The sequence below is a fragment of the Myodes glareolus genome, chromosome 4, assembly GCF_982192425.1.
Source record: "Myodes glareolus chromosome 4, mMyoGla1.1, whole genome shotgun sequence".
Classification (NCBI taxonomy): domain Eukaryota; kingdom Metazoa; phylum Chordata; class Mammalia; order Rodentia; family Cricetidae; genus Myodes; species Myodes glareolus.
In genome coordinates this window covers 10,082,098-10,101,150 of record NC_142029.1, presented here as the reverse complement: position 1 = coordinate 10,101,150, position 19,053 = coordinate 10,082,098, and the positions used below count along the sequence as shown (strand labels likewise).

The 19,053-nt window shown below is 48.0% G+C and overlaps 1 protein-coding gene and 1 pseudogene across 1 annotated transcript; one reads left to right on the top strand and one right to left on the bottom strand.

The window, feature by feature from the left end:
• Positions 1 to 265: 265 nt before the first annotated feature.
• On the top strand, positions 266 to 739 carry LOC125393726 (peripheral myelin protein 22 pseudogene; annotated as a pseudogene).
• Positions 740 to 8,314: 7,575 nt separating this feature from the next.
• On the bottom strand, positions 8,315 to 15,314 carry Ccr4 (C-C motif chemokine receptor 4). The gene is made up of 2 exons (XM_048423501.3): positions 15,170 to 15,314; positions 8,315 to 11,943 (listed from the first exon to the last, which is right to left on the bottom strand). The coding sequence occupies exon 2, from the start codon at positions 11,878 to 11,880 to the stop codon at positions 10,798 to 10,800; it is 1,083 nt and encodes a 360-aa protein (XP_048279458.3). The 5' UTR covers positions 11,881 to 11,943; positions 15,170 to 15,314; the 3' UTR covers positions 8,315 to 10,797.
• Positions 15,315 to 19,053: the final 3,739 nt, after the last annotated feature.

The following is a 19,053-nucleotide window of genomic DNA, read 5'->3' as shown; positions in this document are numbered from 1 at the left end:
CTTGTATGCCTGTAGTGCCTGCTCTTGGGGGGCTGAGGCAGGAGGTTTAAATGTTTTTTAATTTAAAAAAAATCAAGAAAAATTTTTAAAATTAAAAAAAAAAAAAACAGGCACGCACAACCCCACAGCACAGCAGTCCTTTGGGGATGCCAGCAACTCAGAGGTGGCACCAGAGTTTGTGCCTGAGGTCACACTGCTCTGAGACAGCTGTCCCTTTGAACTGCAAGCACCGCTCCACCGAGCCCGAGCCCAGCTCCCGGTCACCATGCTCCTGCTGTTGTTGGGGATCCTGTTCCTCCATGTCGCCTTGCTAGTGTGGCTGTTCCCAGCCAATGGCTCGTGGGCAATGGATACACCACTGATCTCTGGCAGAATTGTATCACGACCTTCTCTGGAGCTGTCCAACATTGCTCCTCATCATCAGCGAGCGACTGGCTGCAGTCTGTCCAGGCCACCATGGTCCTGTCTGTCATCTTCAGCGTCCTGTCTCCGTTCCTGTTCTTCTGCCAGCTCTTCACCCTCACCAAACGCAGCCGCTTTTACATCACCAGATTCTTTCAAATCCTTGCTGGTCTTTGCGTGATGAGTGCAGCGGCCATCGACACAGTGAGGCACAGCACAGAGAGTGGCAAGCCGACACGGAGTACTCCTATGGCTTCGCCTACATCCTGGCCTGGGTGGCCTTTCCCCAGCCCTCCTCAGTGGCATCGTCTACGTGATCCTACGGAAACGTGAATGAGGCGCCCAATGCACCATCCGTCTGGGCTCTGACGTCTAGGGTACACTGGGAGTGAGGAAAGAAACTAGAAAACGAACCCAACAAACCAAAAAGAGCTAGCCCCAAACCCCAACTCAAGTTAAACCAAACAGAACATGGTTGAGTGGGGATAGATATCAATTGAAGGTGTATATAATACCTGTGGTTTATAAAACCTATTTATAACACGTTTTACATATGTGTACATAGGATTGTTTGCTTTTTATGTTGACCGTCAGCTTCGTGTTGAATCTTAAAGAACTTTACATCTTAACACTATAATCAAATTCGGTATCTTTGATTTTGTTTTTGTTTTTGTTTTCGTCTTTTGTTTTGCTCACACATAAAAATCTCCCATGTGGCCCCTTTCATCTAAAGTCAGATACCTCCCTCGCACTCAGCCTCACAGGATAACCAAAGTGTGGGGACAAGCTCCCAATGGCCAAAGGCCTTCACGCTGTGGGTGACCTGGTGCATTTCTCAGGAACATCCACTGCCCGAATCGCTGTGTGGAGCCCTAAGCACTCACAGACGAAACGCCCTGACCAGAGCCCTCTGCAAAAACATCCTGGTGGCTCTGGGGCACTCGTCCTTGTAGGCAGAGTACCAGGGCCACACCTTTCAACGAGAAGTCTGTGAAATGGCACTATAGATTTACCATTCCTCGTTATTACTAATCACTTAAACCACTCACTGGAAACTCGATTAACAGTCTGAGAACATAAAGTAGAATGGAGACCTGAATAAATATGTGTGATATAAATGGTTCGTAACCGCTTTCGTACCTAGCTAGGCTGTTGTTGTTACTACAATAAATAAATCTCAAAGCCTCCGTCACTCCCACAGTTTTCTCATGGTCGGAGTGTCAGGACAAGCGTCTAGACCCCTGGGACTGTGAGTTCCCTGGCTTGCTGGGTCTAGAGTGTTCTGTGCCTCCAAGGACTGTCTGGCAGTGACTTGTATTGACCATCAACTATAGATGTATATACGGTGCCCTTCTGATGCTAAGACCTTTCTTTTTTTTCTTTCTTTTTTTTTTTTTGCTTGCGTTTCCTGATTTTATACCAACTGTGTGAACTAGTAAATTATAAAAATACAAAAAATAAAAAAAAGGTAAAAATAAATAAATAAATAAAACAGCTGGGCAAGGGAGCACACGCCTTTAATCTCAGCACTTGGGAGGCAGAAGCAGGAAGACCTCTGAGTTCAGTGCCGTTCTGCTCTACATAGTGACAGGACAGCCGGAGAGACTGTCTCCAAACAAAACAAAACTGCTGGCTACTAACTGGGAAGGGTTTTGCTGACATGGGCACACAAGGGACCAGAGACCTTGTGTGGAGATGGGATCCCCTCTGTTGTCCAGAGCCAGCCACAGAGGAGATCCTGGCTCTGTGTCTTCCCCCTTTCTGTGTTAACTTTTCCTTTCTTTTTTTCTTTTTGGTTTTTGAGACAGGGTTTCTTTGTGTAGCTTTGGTGCCTGTCCTAGAAATTGCTCTGTAGACCAAGCTAGCCTCAAACTCATAGAGAACCGCCTGCCTCTGCCTGCCGAGTGCTGGGATTAATGGCATGCGCTACCACCGCCCACCTGGCCTGAGTTAACTTTTCTATCTTCCTCCGATCCCCTGAGGAGCAGCCTGGAAATTCTTTAGACTGTGCAATAGTTATTTTTCCCTCGGTGACAAAAAGGCACAGCTTGCAGCTGGAGACGTCAGGAGGTAGCGTGCGGGTCTAGCGTGCAAATGGCCTTAGGTTTGATTCCCAGAACTACAAGGAAATTCAGTGGGAAAGAAAAGCAACTCAACACAGGAAGAATTTATTTTGGCTCGAGAACTAAATGTCTAGAGCCCTCTTGGCAGGAGACAGGGCAGCAGGTGACTCCATGGTTGTGGTTAACTGCAGCTGGAGCCTCATCTTCTCCTCTTAGGTACACAGGATGCAGAGAGAGCCCGGCCTGGGTTAAAACCCCACTCCATTGATCCACTTCCTCAAACCAGATTCCACCTCCCACAGACGCTGCCATGGCTTAGGCAGGCAGAATGGGATCACATCTTAATCTGTCCTTAATCTCAGCGTTCAGAAGGCAGAGGCAGGTAAATCTCTATGATTTCAAGACCTGGTCTACCTAAAGGGCTCCAGGACAGTCAGAGGTATACAGTGAGGCCCTGTCTAAAAGTACCATTTCTCAAACAGCACCACCAGGGAACAGGTGTTCAGTGCCTACAGGGAGCATTTCATGTTCAGACCTAAATACACGGAAATTCCTGTCTGGAGAAGCACAGCCTAAATCTCTTTCAACCTGCAGCCTGCAGCCTGTGCTACTTTACAGGTTTGAGTTTGTGTGTATTAAGTGTGAGTTTGTGTTTATTCCCCATTGTAAGAGGCCTGGGTCTCACAGAGTTAGTTCTTCAGCAGAGAGGCGGCCATGGACCTGCCCAAGCCTCCAATTCCAAAGTTCCTCAGGAACCTCAGGGTCTCGGGTGGCAGCCACTTCCTGCTTGAGGAAGCTCTGCTTCTCCTTCCTTAGCTCTGCAGCTTGTTTTTTTCTGAAATGCTATTTACTTTTGTTGCTAATATTCACACCAAAGCATACACCCTTGTTTTTGTTTTACATTTTTATTTCTTAATTGTGAGTGTGTGTGTGTGTGAAGCCATGTGCCATGGTGCCAAGGTGGAGGTCAGAAGACAACTCTCCTACTTCATGGGTACCAGGGCTTGAACACAAGTCAGCGTGCTTGGCAGCTAGTACCTTCACCCACTGAGTCATCTCCCCAGCCCTGGTTTTTTATCTTTTTATCTTTTGTGGGGAGGGGGAGTGATATGGGTTTCCATAAAGCTGAGGCTGCCCTCAAACAAATTATATAGACGAGGATGACCTTGAACCCCTGACGTCCCTGCCTCTAGCTCCTAACTAATGGGTTTGCAGGTGTACACCGCCATCCTAACTCCAGCACGCCTATTTTGAGTGTGTGATGTAAGAATGTTGGCGAATGTGTATACTCACATCTCCTGTATGCAATGAAATGCAGCAAAATTCTATTGAGCACTGCTAGAAGTTTTTTCCCCCACACAGGTTATTTTTCCTGTTTTATGATTTCATGCGGACATATGGTTATGCAAAGACGCGTGCACTCCGTTTCCTTTCGTGTCTTCTGAGCCACGTGAGGGTGCAGCTCAGGATAGAGGGTCTGTCTATAGGCATGAGATCCTTACTTCAACAAATAAAATAAGTTTGGCCCTTATTAATCAGGCGTGGTGGATGGCACCTGTAATCTCAGCATGTGGGAGGCTGGGGTAGCAGGGTCTTGAGTTCAAGGCTAGCCTTATCCATTAGTGAGACGCTGTCTCAAAAAATAAAAATCGGGAGTTTATGGCTTTTTAAAATTATTCTTCTTGATGTTGTTTTACAATTTCCCAGAGGTGAAACTACAGACTCTCAGCTCTCACACTTCTGCTCATACCAAAAGTCTCGATGAAGTAACTTTTTTACCCAAAATCCGCCTCTGCTTCTGGAACAACTAGGTCAGTCTTTGAACCCAGTCACATAAAGTTTTATTAGAAACACACTTGGGGGATTTTGGAACTAGAGGTCCGCGTCTCTGTATACTTAAAGCGAAACTGGACTTACTAGAGCAGAGGCCTCAGGCAGACAGAGGAAGCGCATTCACGAAGTGGAAAACAACCAGCGAGTGTCTCGTTCACCCATTTCACTACACCTGGACGTGGTGGCTACTGCCGGTGGAGTTAAATACACGGTTACAATGTTGTTTCCCTGATCCTCAATTTATTTGTTTGTTTGTTTGTTTGTTTAATTTCTGTCATCTCAAGTAGCCCAGGCTGGCCTTGAACTCAGTGTTGTTGTAGGTGCCTATGAACTTGAACTCCTGACCACTGGGCCAGCGAGATGGCTCTCTTGGTAAAGGTGCTGCCAAACCTGATGACCTGAAGTTGATACTTGGGACATGGTAGAAACAGAGAACGGACTTCTGCAAATTGTCCTCTGAATTCCACACACATGCCATGCACAGACTGACAGACACACACACAACAGCAACAAGTAAATGTAACTGAAGTTTTTGTCTTATTGTTTTACACTGATTCCCCTGCCTCCACCTCCCCAGTGTTGTACCTCACAGGCTGTGCCCCCGTGCCCCTTTTATGTAGTAAACCCAGGGCTTCACTTGTGCCAGTCAAGACCCTGCCAGCTAAGCTACATCCCCAGGCCCCTGAACCTCAATTCTGGAAATCATTAAAGTGACCATATCTCCTTTTTGAAAGTCTGAAATGAGTCTCAGCTTGTGAAAGTACTTGGTGGATTTCTGGGGCTCTGAAGGGGGAATCTGAAACTGTCAGAAACCTTTAAGCAGTAAACTGTTGCGGGTCGGGGACACGGCTAGGCCTGAGTTCTATCCCGGGACCCAGGCAGAGGGAGGAGAGATGGGATGCCTGCAAGTCACCCTCAGACCGTTGTGTGCACTGTGGCAAGTGTGTGCTGCCACGCCCGCTAAATTATAATAAATGTAATTTTAAAAAAATGAAGTGCTGTGAATACAAAAAGGGGTTCATTTTGCTGAGGGAAGATTGCAGAATGAGCAGTCGCCGGCAAGCTGCATCGGACGGCAGAGTCTGTCAGATGGCAAACAGTCATGAAAAAAATACCTCAGGGCTTAGGCAGGTCACCAGGATCCTGAAGAGTGCAAGGGCCAGGATCAAGTGTGGCAGATGCTCAGGGAACGATGAAGGAAGGAAGGATGCCCTGGTGCAAGGACCAGGTGACGCTTGGTGTTGTCGTGTGCGGCCTTCCCTTCCCTGGAAACAGCCTGAGACTCTGAAAGCAGCGCGCAGGGAACCACACGCACCCCTCTCAGAAACACCTGTATGGGCATGAGTGGTACCAGTTTGGGCAGTAAGAAAGGTTCACCATGGCCGGGTGGTGGTGGCGCACACCTTTAATCCCAGCACTCAGGAGACAGAGGCAGGTGGATCTCTGTTAGTTCGGGGCCAGCCTGGTCTACAAGAGCTAGTTCCAGGACAGCTCCAAAGCTACAGAGAAACCCAGTCTTGAAAAACCAAAAACATAAAATAAAATAAACCAAAGAAAGAAAGAAAGGCTCACCACGATGGGGTACGACAGCAGCCTCAGATAAACTTAAGGGAGCTCAAAAATTGCTGGGTGAGGAGAAAACGCCTGCCTCCATTCATAATGCGGTCACTGATACAAACTGTCCCCAGAAGATTCCTGAAGAAATAGTGGCTGAGCTGTCAGCTGTCAATCTCCTAATAAGTAGTAGAGGAAATGCTTCTGTCCTGAGCTGGAGTGGAATGAACAGGGGTGGAGTGGACGGGGATTGAGTGGGCAGGAGTGGAGTGGACAGGAGTGGAGTAGACGGGGTGGAGTGGACGGGGTGGATAGGGGTGACATGAACGTGGGTGGGGTGTATGGGAGTGGAGTAAACAGGGCTGGAGAGGACAGGGGTGGAGTGGACAGGGGTGGAATGGACAGGGTGGAGTGGGCAGGAGTGGAGTGGACAGGGATGGAGAGGTGGGGTCTGGAGTGGGCAGGGGTGAAGTGGATGGGGGTGGAGTGGACGAGGTGGACAGGGGTGGAGTGGACAGGCTGCTATCCCGTCTTTGAGGCCACTGCAGGACAGTAACTTGCCAGTAACTCCACACAGCTGCCTCCTTTGTGAGTAGAGACAGGAGGAGACCCCAGCATGGTAGAAGAAAGGAAGCCATGGACCACAATGCAGCGTTGCTCAGTCTTATGTGTGCTGAGAACAGGCAGCAGAGCCTTTACCAGTCACCACACTTCTGTGTCACGACGCTAAAATGAGCAAGGCACTGCCAGGAAATAGGAGGCAGCCTCCGGCTGAGAAACTCCCACACCCTCTGTACAAGGTTGGAACATGCTTGACATGAGTCCTCTTACCGATTTCTTTCAATCATCTAGAAATACATTTCACGGACAAGGCAGTGGTGGCACATGCGTTTAATCCCAGCATTCGGGAGGCAGAGGCAGGCGGATCTCTGTGAGTCTGAGGCCAGCCTGGTCTACAAGAGGGAGTACCAGGATAGCCAGAGCTATATAAAGAAAACTTGTCTTGGAAAAAAAAAAATACATTTCATAGCCCAGATGGGGAAACTGAGGCTAAGGAGAAAGCAGCAGCATGCTCAGGCTCCCCCACGGAGTAAGGGGAGCCTGCCACACTAGGTGCAAATTTTCATTGTGTGTGTGTGCGTGCGTTGTGAAGGTGGGTGTGTAGCAGATGTGTGCACACGTGTGTGGATGCAGTGGGCAGTGTCAGGTGTCTTCATGAATGGCTCTCCACGTTTTTTGTGTGTGTGTTTTTTTTTTGTGTGTGAGATGGGGTCTCCCCCTGGCCCTGGGGCTTGCAGATCCTGCTAGACTGGCTGGGCAGCAAGTCTCCTGCAGTCCCTGCTGCCACCACTTTGGGATGACAAGTACACGCCACCATGCCTGGCTTCTTAAAAACTGTCAGAGTTCTGGGGAGAGTCGGCACTCGGGTCTTTGTGCGCCGCAAGCGTTTTACCACCTGATAGCCACCTTAGGGCCAAAGGTTTCTCTTTTTGTTTGTTTTTGTTGGTGTTGTTTTAGACTTGACTTCTCTGTGTAGCCCTGGGTGTCCTGGAACTAGATTTGTAGACCAGGTTGTCCTTGAACTCAGAGATCCGCCTGCCTCTGCTGGGATTAAAGACGTGCGCTAGCACCACACAGCAAGTCAACGTTCCTAACCCAGGCGGGGGCGGCGCACACCTTTAATCCCAGCACTTGGGAGGCAGAGGCAGGCGGATCTCTGAATTTGAGGCCAGCCTGGTCTACAGAGGGAGTTCCAGGATAGCCAGGGCTACATAGAGAGCCCTTGCCGAGAAAAAAAAAACAAAAGGAAAAAAAAAATCTGAACAAAGCCTATGTATACCCTTCTCCTGTTATCTTTTAGATAGGTGCAGGATGTATGGACATGTTTATGGGGTATAGTGTGAGAATCCAACATATGACTACGGTGTGTAATGAATCATATCTGAGGAGGCAAGGGCTGATTGCTGCATGTCATTTTCTAGAGGGAAAAAGCAAAATTTCACACCTATATACACATAAAGTTAGGAGCCGCTCCAACCTCTATGTGCCCTCACCTCCCAGTGCACAACACAATTGGGCTCTTAGCTTTCCATTTCTCTTTGTCTCTATCTCTGTCTGTCTCTCTATCTCTGTCTGTCTGTCTCTCTCTCTCTCTCTCTCGTGTGTGTGTGTGTGTGCATGCACACATGTACACACTTGTGCCATGGCACAGATAAGGATGTTGGAGAACACCTTTTGGGAATCAGTTCTTCTTTCCACCATGTGGATTCCGGAGATTAAACTCAGGTCACAAGCTTAGTGCCAAGCACTTTTGCCAGTTGCGCCATCTTGCCAGCCCCCACATGGAGAATTTAACAGTTAACTCATCCATTCTTCTCTTGGATTTACAGCACCTGGCTAAACCTCAGGTGGGCCAAGAACTCCAACTCCCACCCACACCAGAAGAGCACACAGAGACACGGTCAGGAATGAAGGCTTAGCACAGCTGAATACGCAACTTTATTTTGTTTTCCATAAATTTCTAAAATTTTCCTCTTGAAGCCACTCTTCAGAAAATAAACTTCTAGAAATGCGTTCTTTATAAAGGCAACAAGTGCTACAATGCGCACACTTAACAGAAGCATTTTCACCCGGCATCTCTCCAGATTGGCTCTTATTTTGGGAGGGATCTGCTCTCACAAACTATTGGAGTTTTTGCTCAATTCTGAGCAGTTAAACTATGGAGCTGGATGTGAGGTTCACATCTATAACCCCAGCACATGACGACTGGGAAAAGTCAGAGCCAGCTTGGCTACACACTGAATCTTAGGGCAGGTTATGCTAACAGTGAGGCTGTCTCAAAAACAAAGCAAGGGACTGGAGAGATGGCTCAGCAGTTAAGAGCACTGCCTGCTCTTCCAGAGGTCCTGAGTTCAATTCCCAGCATCTACAGGACAGCTCACAAACATCTGTAACTCCAGTTCCAGGGGATTCAACACCCTTTTCTGGCCTCTGCAGGCACCAGCTACACATGTGGTACACAGATATACAAGCAGGCAAACACCATACATGTAAAGTACCTGGGAAGACTTTAAATTACTTGAGTAAAAACAAACCTAGCAAATTATCTTAATGATATAACATGATAAATTATTAAAATATTATAAGAGTAACTGTTCTAACTCCGGCTGTCCTGGAATTCACTCTGTAAACCAGGCTGGACTCGAACTTGGAGCTCGCCTGCCTTTGCCTCCTGAGATCTGGGATTAAAGGCATGTGCCACCACCACCCGGCACAACTTTATAATTTAATAGCTATTTTAACACCCACCAGTAATGACTTTTTTGTTTTTTGTTTTTTTGAGACAGGGTTTTTCTGTAGCTTTGGAGCCTGCCCTGGGAATTAGCTCTTGTAGACCAAGCTGGCCTCGAACTCAAAGATGAGCCTGCCTCTCCCTCTTGTGTGTTGGGATTAAAGGCATGCGCCACCACCTCCCAGCTTAATAATGACTTTTTTATCCTTATCTCAATAGATGACATGACACACTTTAAAATGATTAAAGAGATATTGTCATACTTTATTAATATACCATCTTTCTTCCTTCCTTCCTTATTCCTTCTTTCCTTCCTTCCTTCCTTCTTTGTTAATACAAAGTGTCACTATGTAGCTCTGACTGGCCTGGAACTCACTCTGTAAACCAGGCTGGGTTCACATTCACAGAGATCCACCAGCCTCTGTCTCCCAAGTGCTGGGATTAAAGGTGTGCGCTACCACCACCTGGCCCATACAGCTCATAGTTTCTTGTTTTTGTTAATGTTTTTGTTTTTCAAAACAGGGTTTCCCCGTGTAGTCTTGGCTATCTTGGAACTAAATTCATATACCAGGCTGTCCTCAAACTTGGAGATCCTCCTGCCTCTGCCTCCCAATTGCTGGGATAAAAAACACTTGCCACCATGCTCACATTAAAAAGAGAGAGAGAGATGAATTCAGGGTACTCACAAAAGCCCTTCAGAGCTAAACATTGGGGTTTTGCTTGGGTTTGGTTTTGGTATTATCCAGGTAATCCTTGAATCTGAGATCCCTTGGTCTCAGCCACAAAGCAGCTAAGATTACAAGGGTGTTTCACCCCTCTACCCTGATTCATTTCTTCTACAATTTTAATAACCACCTGATATGATTAAATCATATATCAGTGCCAGGCGTGGTGGCAAACGCCTTTAATCCTAGCACTCAGGAGGCAGAGGCAGGCAAATCTCTGAGTCTGAAGTCAGCCAAAGATACACAGAGAAACCCTGTCTTGAAAAAACAAAAACATATAGATATGCAAGCCAAGCTGCATGTGAATTTTAACAGGTACGTTCTAAATGCCTGTTTCAAGTGGAGGCAGGATCATCTGAATGACTCATCACCTTCATGCGTAGCCAGGCATCAATGAACAACCCTCTATAGCAAAAGAACCAAGACCTAAGATCCTTATTTCTCTCTACGTCTGTCTTCATGGAGAACAACTGGAAGAACACCAGGACAACAGCAGGCCAAAGTTGTCAAGACAGTTCCACAAAGACTGGAGATTCATTCAAAGGCTCATTTCCACGGCGAAAGAGTGATTTCCTCCACCCATCAGGGCTCTGGATCTCTCTGGAGAGTCCCCGGGGGAGGCTGGGAAGAGGGCGGTGTCCTTCAGCACAATCTACAAGCCCACTGAGACTGGACAGGCCTCCCCAGGTTCCCCTCTCCCTGTAGGCAGACCTTGTGTGTGAACAAACTCAGTCCAGCTAAACACATTTCGGACTGCACTTCTCCAAGGAAAGAGGAAGAGCCACCTGCAGAGTGAGAAGCCAGGTCTCCATGAGTTTTGCTTGTTGGCTTTCCGCAGACACCAGCTCAGGGTGTCTTACTGAAAACAAGGTGGGCTAGCGCTGGCTGTGGAGAGCTTTGTTAATGCCATGCTACCCCGTTCGCGTGGTTACAAAGCATCCCGGAGGTCATGATCCACGGTGGACTGCGTGTACGAGGAGCTGGGGGTGTCGGCTGAGTAGATCTGAAGGAAGTCGCAGTATTGACAGAGCACAAGAGGACCCCGGCACGTTCGGAAGAGCTGGACGATGTACTTGCGGAATTTCTCCCCGAGAAAGAAGTAAATGACGGGGTTGAGGCAGCAGTGGATGAAGGCCAGGGACTCTGTGGTCTGGATGGCGTAGTCTAGGTACCTCTGCAAAGTGCAGTTCTGAAGGACCTCAAGCTCCACCAGGGTCTCCAGGAAAAGCACCACGTTGTACGGAGTCCAGAAGCCGAGAAAGAGGACCACCACAGCAAAGATCATCCTGACTGCCCTGCTCTTCTTCTCATTCTTGCAGTGCTGCAGGGTCCGAATGATCAGGGAATAACAGAACAGCATGATCCCCAGCGGGATGACCAGCCCCAGGATGTTGATCTCCAGGGAGCTGAGAACCTTCCAGGTCGTCGAGTTGACTGAGTACTTGGTCTTGCAGTACGTGCGACTGCGCTCTGTGTAGCAAGTGCTGAACAAGAGGCCCGGAAGGGAGGCGAACACAGCCACTGACCACGTGACCAAGCTGGTGATGACCCCATAGGTCAGAGTCCTCGCTTTCAAGGAAAACACCGCGTGCACGATGGCCAGGTATCTATCGATGCTCATGAGCATGATGAAGAAGATACCGCTGTAAAAGCCCACCAGGTACATCCATGAAACAATCTTGCACAGACCCAATCCAAAAACCCACTGGTCAGCGGCGTAGTAGGCCCAGAACGGGAGCGAAAGAACAAACAGCAGATCTGAGATGGCGAGGTTCAGCAGGTACACGTCGGTCATGGACTTGAGTCTCTTGTACTTGAACAACACCAGAACTACAATGGAGTTTCCAAACAGACCCAACAGAAAGACCAAGGAATAAAGAGGAGGCAGGAAGAGCTCCCCAAAGGCCTTGATACCCTCCTTGGTGCAAGGTTTGGGCATGTTTTCATAGACGTAGTAACTATTGTACGCATTTTCGTCCTGGGTGGTGTCTGCTACATCCGTGGGGTTCATTTTCGGGATCTATGGGCTCCAGGTACAAGCAGAAGAAGCCAATGAAAAGAACAAATGATATGCCTGGAAGAATGAAAAGAAATCAAAAGATTGCATAATGCTAGGAACAGCTGTACATGACGCTGCTCCAAACTGTACACCGTGTCCAGAAGGGACTGCAAGGGAGGTGACAGGGAAAATCACCTCCACCTTGGGAGTCAGCCAGAAGCGTTCACATTCTAGACTTCTCTCTCTCTGCTGGGAAGCTCATTTCCCGCAGGGATAGGTGAGGATTGGACCTCCCTCAATGTGGGACAGTTTAAAATGTTCTCTGGCCAGTGGAATGTCCCAGCAGGTAAAGGCACTTGCCACTGAGGTGAAAGAGACACCTGACTCTCAAGAGAGCTGTCTTCTGGCATATATGTGCCCCCCCCACATACACAATAAATATTAAAGAATTAAAGAAAGCAGGGCGTGGTGACACTTGCTTTTAATTCCAGCACTCAGGAGGTAGAAACAGTTAGAACTCTGTGAATTTGAGATCAACCTTGTATACATAGAGGGTTCTAGGCCAGCTAGGGCTAGATAAATAGACCTTGTCTCAAAAAAACAAACAAACAAGGAGCTAAAGGGGCTGGAGAGGTGACTTAGTGGTTAAGAATTCTGGCTGCTCTTCTGGAAGACCCAGGTTCGATTCCCAGCTCCTACACAGCAGCTCACAACCATCTGTAACTCAGCTCCAGGGGACCTGATGCTCTCTTCTGACCTCTTTGGGCAGCAGACACAAATATGCTGCCCAGACATAAAAGCAGGCAAAGCATCCATACACATCAAATTAAATAAATGAAATTAAAACAAATTTTAAAAATAACAAGGGCAGATAAAATAGTCATTGGGTTAGTTGTTATCCTGCATGTCAACCTGGGTTCAAGTCCTTGGACCCGCAGGACAGAAGGCAGGGACCAAGAACCACAGCTGTCACCTGACCTTCACCCTGGCAATGTAGTACGTGTAACACACACACACACACACACACACAATGTCATTTTTTAAGTTAAAAAAAATAGCCAGAAAAAAAAATAGCCAGAGATGATGACACACATCTTTAATCCCATCACTCAGGAGGCAGAGGCAGGCAGGTCTCTGAGTTTGAGGCCAGCCTGGTCTACAGAGTACCAGGACAGCCAGGGTTACACAGACGAAACCCTTTCAAATAAGCAAACAAAGCATAAACATGAATAAGTAAATTGGTGGATACAGAAATTAAACCATTTTTTGCAGTTATTCACACAAAATACTCACCTGAGCAGGCGGGAAGAAGCAGTTCTCTGACCCAGGACCACCCCCCACTCCCTGATCTCTGTCTCTATGGCACCCTGGCAGTTCCTACTAAATCCTTCTCATTTTGTTCAGGAATTCACATCTAATCTCTCCCATGTCTCCACTACTACATGCCTGAATCCTATAGTGCTCCTATGTATATGTCTGTGTGCCATGTAAACATATGTGTACACATTTGTGGACATATGCAGTCATCTGTGCCTGCATTTATGGGGCCAGAGGGTCTTTCTCTGTTGCCTTCCACCTCCTCTTTTTGAGAGGTCTCATCTCTGAACCTGAAGCTCTTTGTTCTGGGTAGACAAGGCTGGCCAAGGAGCCCCCAGGATGCGCCCATCTCCACCCTGCAAGGTTAGGGCTACAGGCACGCACCACCACACCTGGCTTTTGCTTACCTGCTGGAGATCTGAACTCGGGGCCTTGTGCCCACTGAACCACCTCCCTAGCCCCTGCCCTGGTGTTTCTCAACAGAGATTTTGTTCATTTGTTTTTCTTGGAAAGGCACATTGAAGACTTGACGCATGACAGGGTCTCCTGAGAGAAGTCTGCCAATGACTAACAGCGTTTCACTAGTAAAAATGGAAGGGAGAAACAACACAGGAACGGGGATGGTCTCGGAAGAGCAAACAAAAAAGGTCAGCCCAGCACAGTGGCTCCTGCCAGCACTTGAGAGGTAGGGGCAGGAAGACCAGAAGTTCAAGGCCAGCCTCAGCCACACAGTGAGTCTGGGGCCCAGCCTCGGCCACACAGTGAGTCTGGGGCCCAGCCTCGGCCACACAGTGAGTCTGGGGCCCAGCCTCGGCCACACAGTGAGTCTGGGGCCCAGCCTCGGCCACACAGTGAGTCTGGGGCCCAGCCTCGGCCACACAGTGAGTCTGGGGCCCAGCCTCGACCACACAGTGAGCTTGGGGCCAGCCTCGACCACACAGTGAGTTTGGGGCCAGCCTACACTATATCAGACTCTCACAGACAAGTGAGGCAGAACTGATGGCTCAGCAAATGTAGACACTTGCCATCAAGTCTGAGTCTAATCTCCTGGTTCCACAAGGTAGAAGAAAACAGACCTCTGTAGCAGATCATTCTCTGAGCTCCACACAAGCACCCTGGCAAGCATATGCACACATATATACACACAATACATAAGTAAATGTAATCAAATAATCTCTTTTTAATTTTTTTATCATTTCTTTTAGTTACGTGTATGTGGGTATGTGCACATGAATGCTGGTGCCCACAGAGGTCAGAGGCGTGAGATTCCCCTGGAGCTGGTGTTACAGGCAGTTGTGAGCCACCTCATGTGAGTGGTAGGAATTGAACTCAGGACCTCAGGAAGAGCAGTGTGTGCTCTGAACCACTGAGCCGTCTCCCCAGCCCTCAAATATATCTTAAAAGAAAAGTAATACATAAAAATAAATATGCTTACAGTTCTATAATTCCCACGTGCGTGGCATTGCTTGACTTGAAAGACTTGTTAGTAGAAGCAGTAAAGTTAGCAATCCTAGGGAAAGTTTTGGGTTTGGGGGCAGAGCCGAGTCTACGCGAATGCCTTGGCTAAGGAAGCCTTGGGAGACACGCAATCAGGTAGAAAGTGTGAATACTCCAGGATATAGGCCAGCGAGCACCAACAAAAACAGAAGCCTGCGTGTGGGGTTGGAGGAATGGCTCAGTGGCTAAGATCACTTGCTGCTCTTGCAGAGGACCGGGGTTCAATTTCTAGCATCCACGAGGTGATTCACAGTCAGCTATAACTCCAGTTCCAGGAGATCCAAAGCCCTCATCTTATGACTTCCATAGGCACAGGCACACCTATGGGGCACTTACACATAGGCAGGCAAAACACTCTTACATATAAAATAAATCTTAAAAAATAAACAAGCACCTGGATGCTGGGCTGGAACAGGTACCTGTTCATGCTGCCCCGTACACCTGCAATAATATAGCACAGAGCCCACAAATGTCCCTCTCCACTTACCTTGTCTTTTGAATGTGGTGCTGGAGACGGTCTGCGAGGCAACACCAGGATCCCTGAAGCAGCTCAGGTACTCTGAAGGGTCTGTGACTTCCTGTGGCATACCAGGGCTCTTCCCTTACCCGTGTGAGGCTTCTTAACAAAAGGAAGAAGTAAAAAGAAAAGAGAGAAAAAAAAAAAAACCCTGAGTGACTCATTTCCCCAAACTCAAAGGTAGGGTGGTATGGTTTGTTCTGTGGGAAGGAAGAAAAATGAAATGAAAAGCTGGGAGCAGTGCGTATGCCTGTAATCCCAGCACTTTGGAGGGGGAGGCAGGAGATTTAGGAGCCCAAGGTTATCCTTGGCTACATAGCACATTTAAGGCTAACCTGAGCTACATGTGATCATGCCTCAAAACAGAAGGGAAGGGAGGGAGGGAGGAGGGAGGGAAGGAGAAAGGATAAAAAGAAAATATTCTAAAGCTTTTTTTTCTACTTTTATAGCTTTTTAAATTTTAAAAATGCATTTTTGGTGACTTAGGGAGGTGGAGAACTGACAGTATGACCAAGGTCCCCAGTGCCACACAGAGACTGCCGTTTAAAAAAAGGTACTGGGCGGTGGTGGCACATGCCTTTAATCCCAGCAAGCGGGAGGCAGAGGCAGGAGGAACTCTGTGAGTTCAAGGTCAGCCTGGGCTACAAGAGCTAGTTCCAGGACTATTATTTCCCTCTTGCAAATATGCAAGGCAAACAGGTCAGACCTGGAAAGCAGAGACAGGTGGCTCTCTGTGAGTTCAAGACCAGTGTCATCTACCTAGCAAGTTCCAGGATAGCTAGGGCTGCAAAGAGAGATTATATTTCAAAATTTATATATATATATATATGTGTGTGTGTGTGTGTGTGTGTGTGTGTGTGTACATATACACATATATTTAAATACCAGACAGGCACTCGACTGTGTGATGCTCTCCAAATGACTTGGCTTAAATCCCCAGATACTTTCCAGATCTGCCATGGCCAGAGCAAGAAGAGGGGAGCATCTCAGGGCAAAAGGCACTCACTTACATGGAGAGTAGGGGGAAGTTGATCTAACTGTGTCTGTCTGACCTGGAATGTGACTTTATTTAATAAGGAGGCTGGTTGTCCTAGACAAAGGGTCAGATTGTAGTGATAACTCTGATTCCAGAGGATCCGATGCCTCCTCCTGCCCTCTGCGAGCAGGTGCCATACAGATATGCGTGGAGGCAAACTCCCCACCCACGAAAGAAGTAGACAGAGAAATGGTTGAGCCTGCCATGTCCCCCTTAGCCATTCCTGGGTCCCAGTCGCTGTTTCAGTGAACCATGAGTTGCTCTTGAGACCAAGGGCCGCTTGCAGCCTTTGAGATGGATCGGTTATTAGCCCAGAGATAGCCAGCAGTCAGGGCGGTAAGTAACCCACAGCCCGGAGAACACCAGTCAGGCTCCAAGGCTCCATGACTGAGTGCACTGGCTGCACTTCCAGAGAACCTGGGATGGGTTCTCAGTACCCAAGTGTCTGTAACTCCAGTTCTACATGTGGTACACTTACATACATGCAGGCAAAACCCTCATACACATACAATGAAAATAAATGATTTTCTTTTTCAGGGGCAGGGTTTCTGGAGTTTGAGACAAGGTCTCACCATGTAGCCTTGGCTACCCTAAAATTCATAGAGATCTGTCTTGCCTGCAGAAGCAATACAAGTACTGGGATTAAAGGCGTGTTCCCCTAAACCTGACAAAAACAATACTTTAAAAACCAACAGTAATAATAAATTAAAAATAAAAAATATGATTGAATAGGTAACCAGGATGCATTTTGTGTACATGTATGAAATTGCCAATGAAGAAAATTTAGTAACAAGAATAAAAACAGGATCAGTTTTTTTTCACTATATCGAGATCACATGTGAAGAAACAGGAAACCACAGGGAAGATGGCTCATCCCAAGCCAGAGGGACACACTTAGGCCTACGATCATGCTCTTGACATTTTCATAGCCGCGTTAGGCTTGATTTCCAAGAAAGGAGCCCACGGAAGGAGCAAAACTCAATGAAAAGCCTGCCCAGACACCATTACGCCAGGCCTGTGTCCGACATGGAGCTGTAGCGCCCCCTTGTGGACTAAGTCTGAATCCAACACCAAAGACTTGAAAATAATTCAGGTTACCGGTGGCAGCCTCATATCTGAACTAGGAAGCCCAGCACCTCACGCCTCCTGGAGACCCTTGGGATTCTGCGGCAGAACCACAGTGACTTAGTCCGGCGGCTAAACAGCCAGAAACAGCAAGAAGCGAGAGAAATTTGCTAGGCAAGGCTGCACAGAGAGAGCTAGAAAAGCGGGTAGGGAGGACTTCCAGGTGAGGTTAGTTTGGGGCCGGTTGATTGGCTAATTGGAGTAACTCAGCACAGGGGCTAACCCCAGCCGTCTACACCTGGCGAGGGGGATGGTAGGGAGTGGCTGGGGAAATGGGGCTGCTCACAGTGGATCCAGAGCAGGAGGACCTGCCTAAGGAAGAGATTTGGAAAGTGTGCTTTGCTGCTGAGAGGGGAACTGACTAGATCAAGCCACGGATTCAAAACTGAGTCCAAACTCAGTTGACATGACGGCACACGCCTATAATTCGACACTTGGGAAGTAGAGACAAGGGGATCAGGGAGTCTAAGGTCATCCTCAACCATATATACTAATTCCAGGCTAGTGAGATCCAGTCTCAAGAACAAAGAAAACGACAAGCAAAAATTAGAAACTTTGTAAATGAAAAGCTAAGTGAGTCAAATAAAATGCATAATGAGAGGCTGGAGAGATGGCTCAGCTGTTAGCAACATTTATTGCCTTTAAGGACACAGGTTCGGTTCTCAGCACTCCCATGGTGGTTGCCAACGATCTGCAACTCTTGTTCCAGCTACACAGATGGTGCCAGACACACATGCATGAACAACACATATCTGCATAGAATAAATCAATCTATTTTTTATTTGAAAGGTTTTTTTTTTTCATTTTACATACCAACCACAGTTGCCTCTCCCTCCCCTCCTCCGGCTCCCCCCCCACACCACCGCATCTAATTTTTTTTTTTTAAACAGGTCGCTCTGACTGTGCTGGAACTCAATATGTAGATCAGGCTGGCTTCGAACTAACAGAGATCCTCCTGCCTCTGCCACCCAAGTGCTGAGATTAAAAGCAGATGCCACCGCTCCTGGCTTTAAGGGGGAAAAATGAATACAATGTAAAGCAACAGCAGCTGTGGCGCTAAAGACTGGGATAGTAGGGACAGTATGGGAGGATTCTATCCGTGGAACAAAGTCATGAGATGTGAGGGGAGAGTCAACACAACGCACTCAAAAGCCAAATGATGGCATTTGCACTATTGGACAGATGCAAGGAAGGCTGAGGATCACGGTGTCGCCTCAGCTCATCCTTGGATGGGGAAGGTGGAGACAGGGTGACAGATCTTTTTTGTTTGGTTGGTTTTTGGTTTGTTTGTGTTTTTGAGGTTTCTCTGTGTAGCCCTGGCTATCCTCAAACTCACAGATCTCCCTCCCTCTGCCTCCCGATTGCTGGGATGGGGACTGAAGCTCCTCTGCCCAGGTGGCTGCTGGGAGAAGCAGGAGCCGCAAGGGCTGCGGGGAGGCACAGGAAAGACGGCCTCCCTTGGCTTCATTCCCGATCACATCCCCTAGAACTCAGCCCTTGCCCCCGGAGGAAGGCGTCTGGGGCCAGTTACTGGACGTCCCTGAGCCTCGTTTGTGTGAGATCCAGACGAGGACTCTGCCCCACTCCTGCTCAGCACACTGCTCTTCCCGACTCTGACAAAGGTTGGGTTGGCCCTTCAGCCCCAAATTGGCTGTAGAAGCCATAAAGGCCAGCAGATGTCAGCATTTCCCAC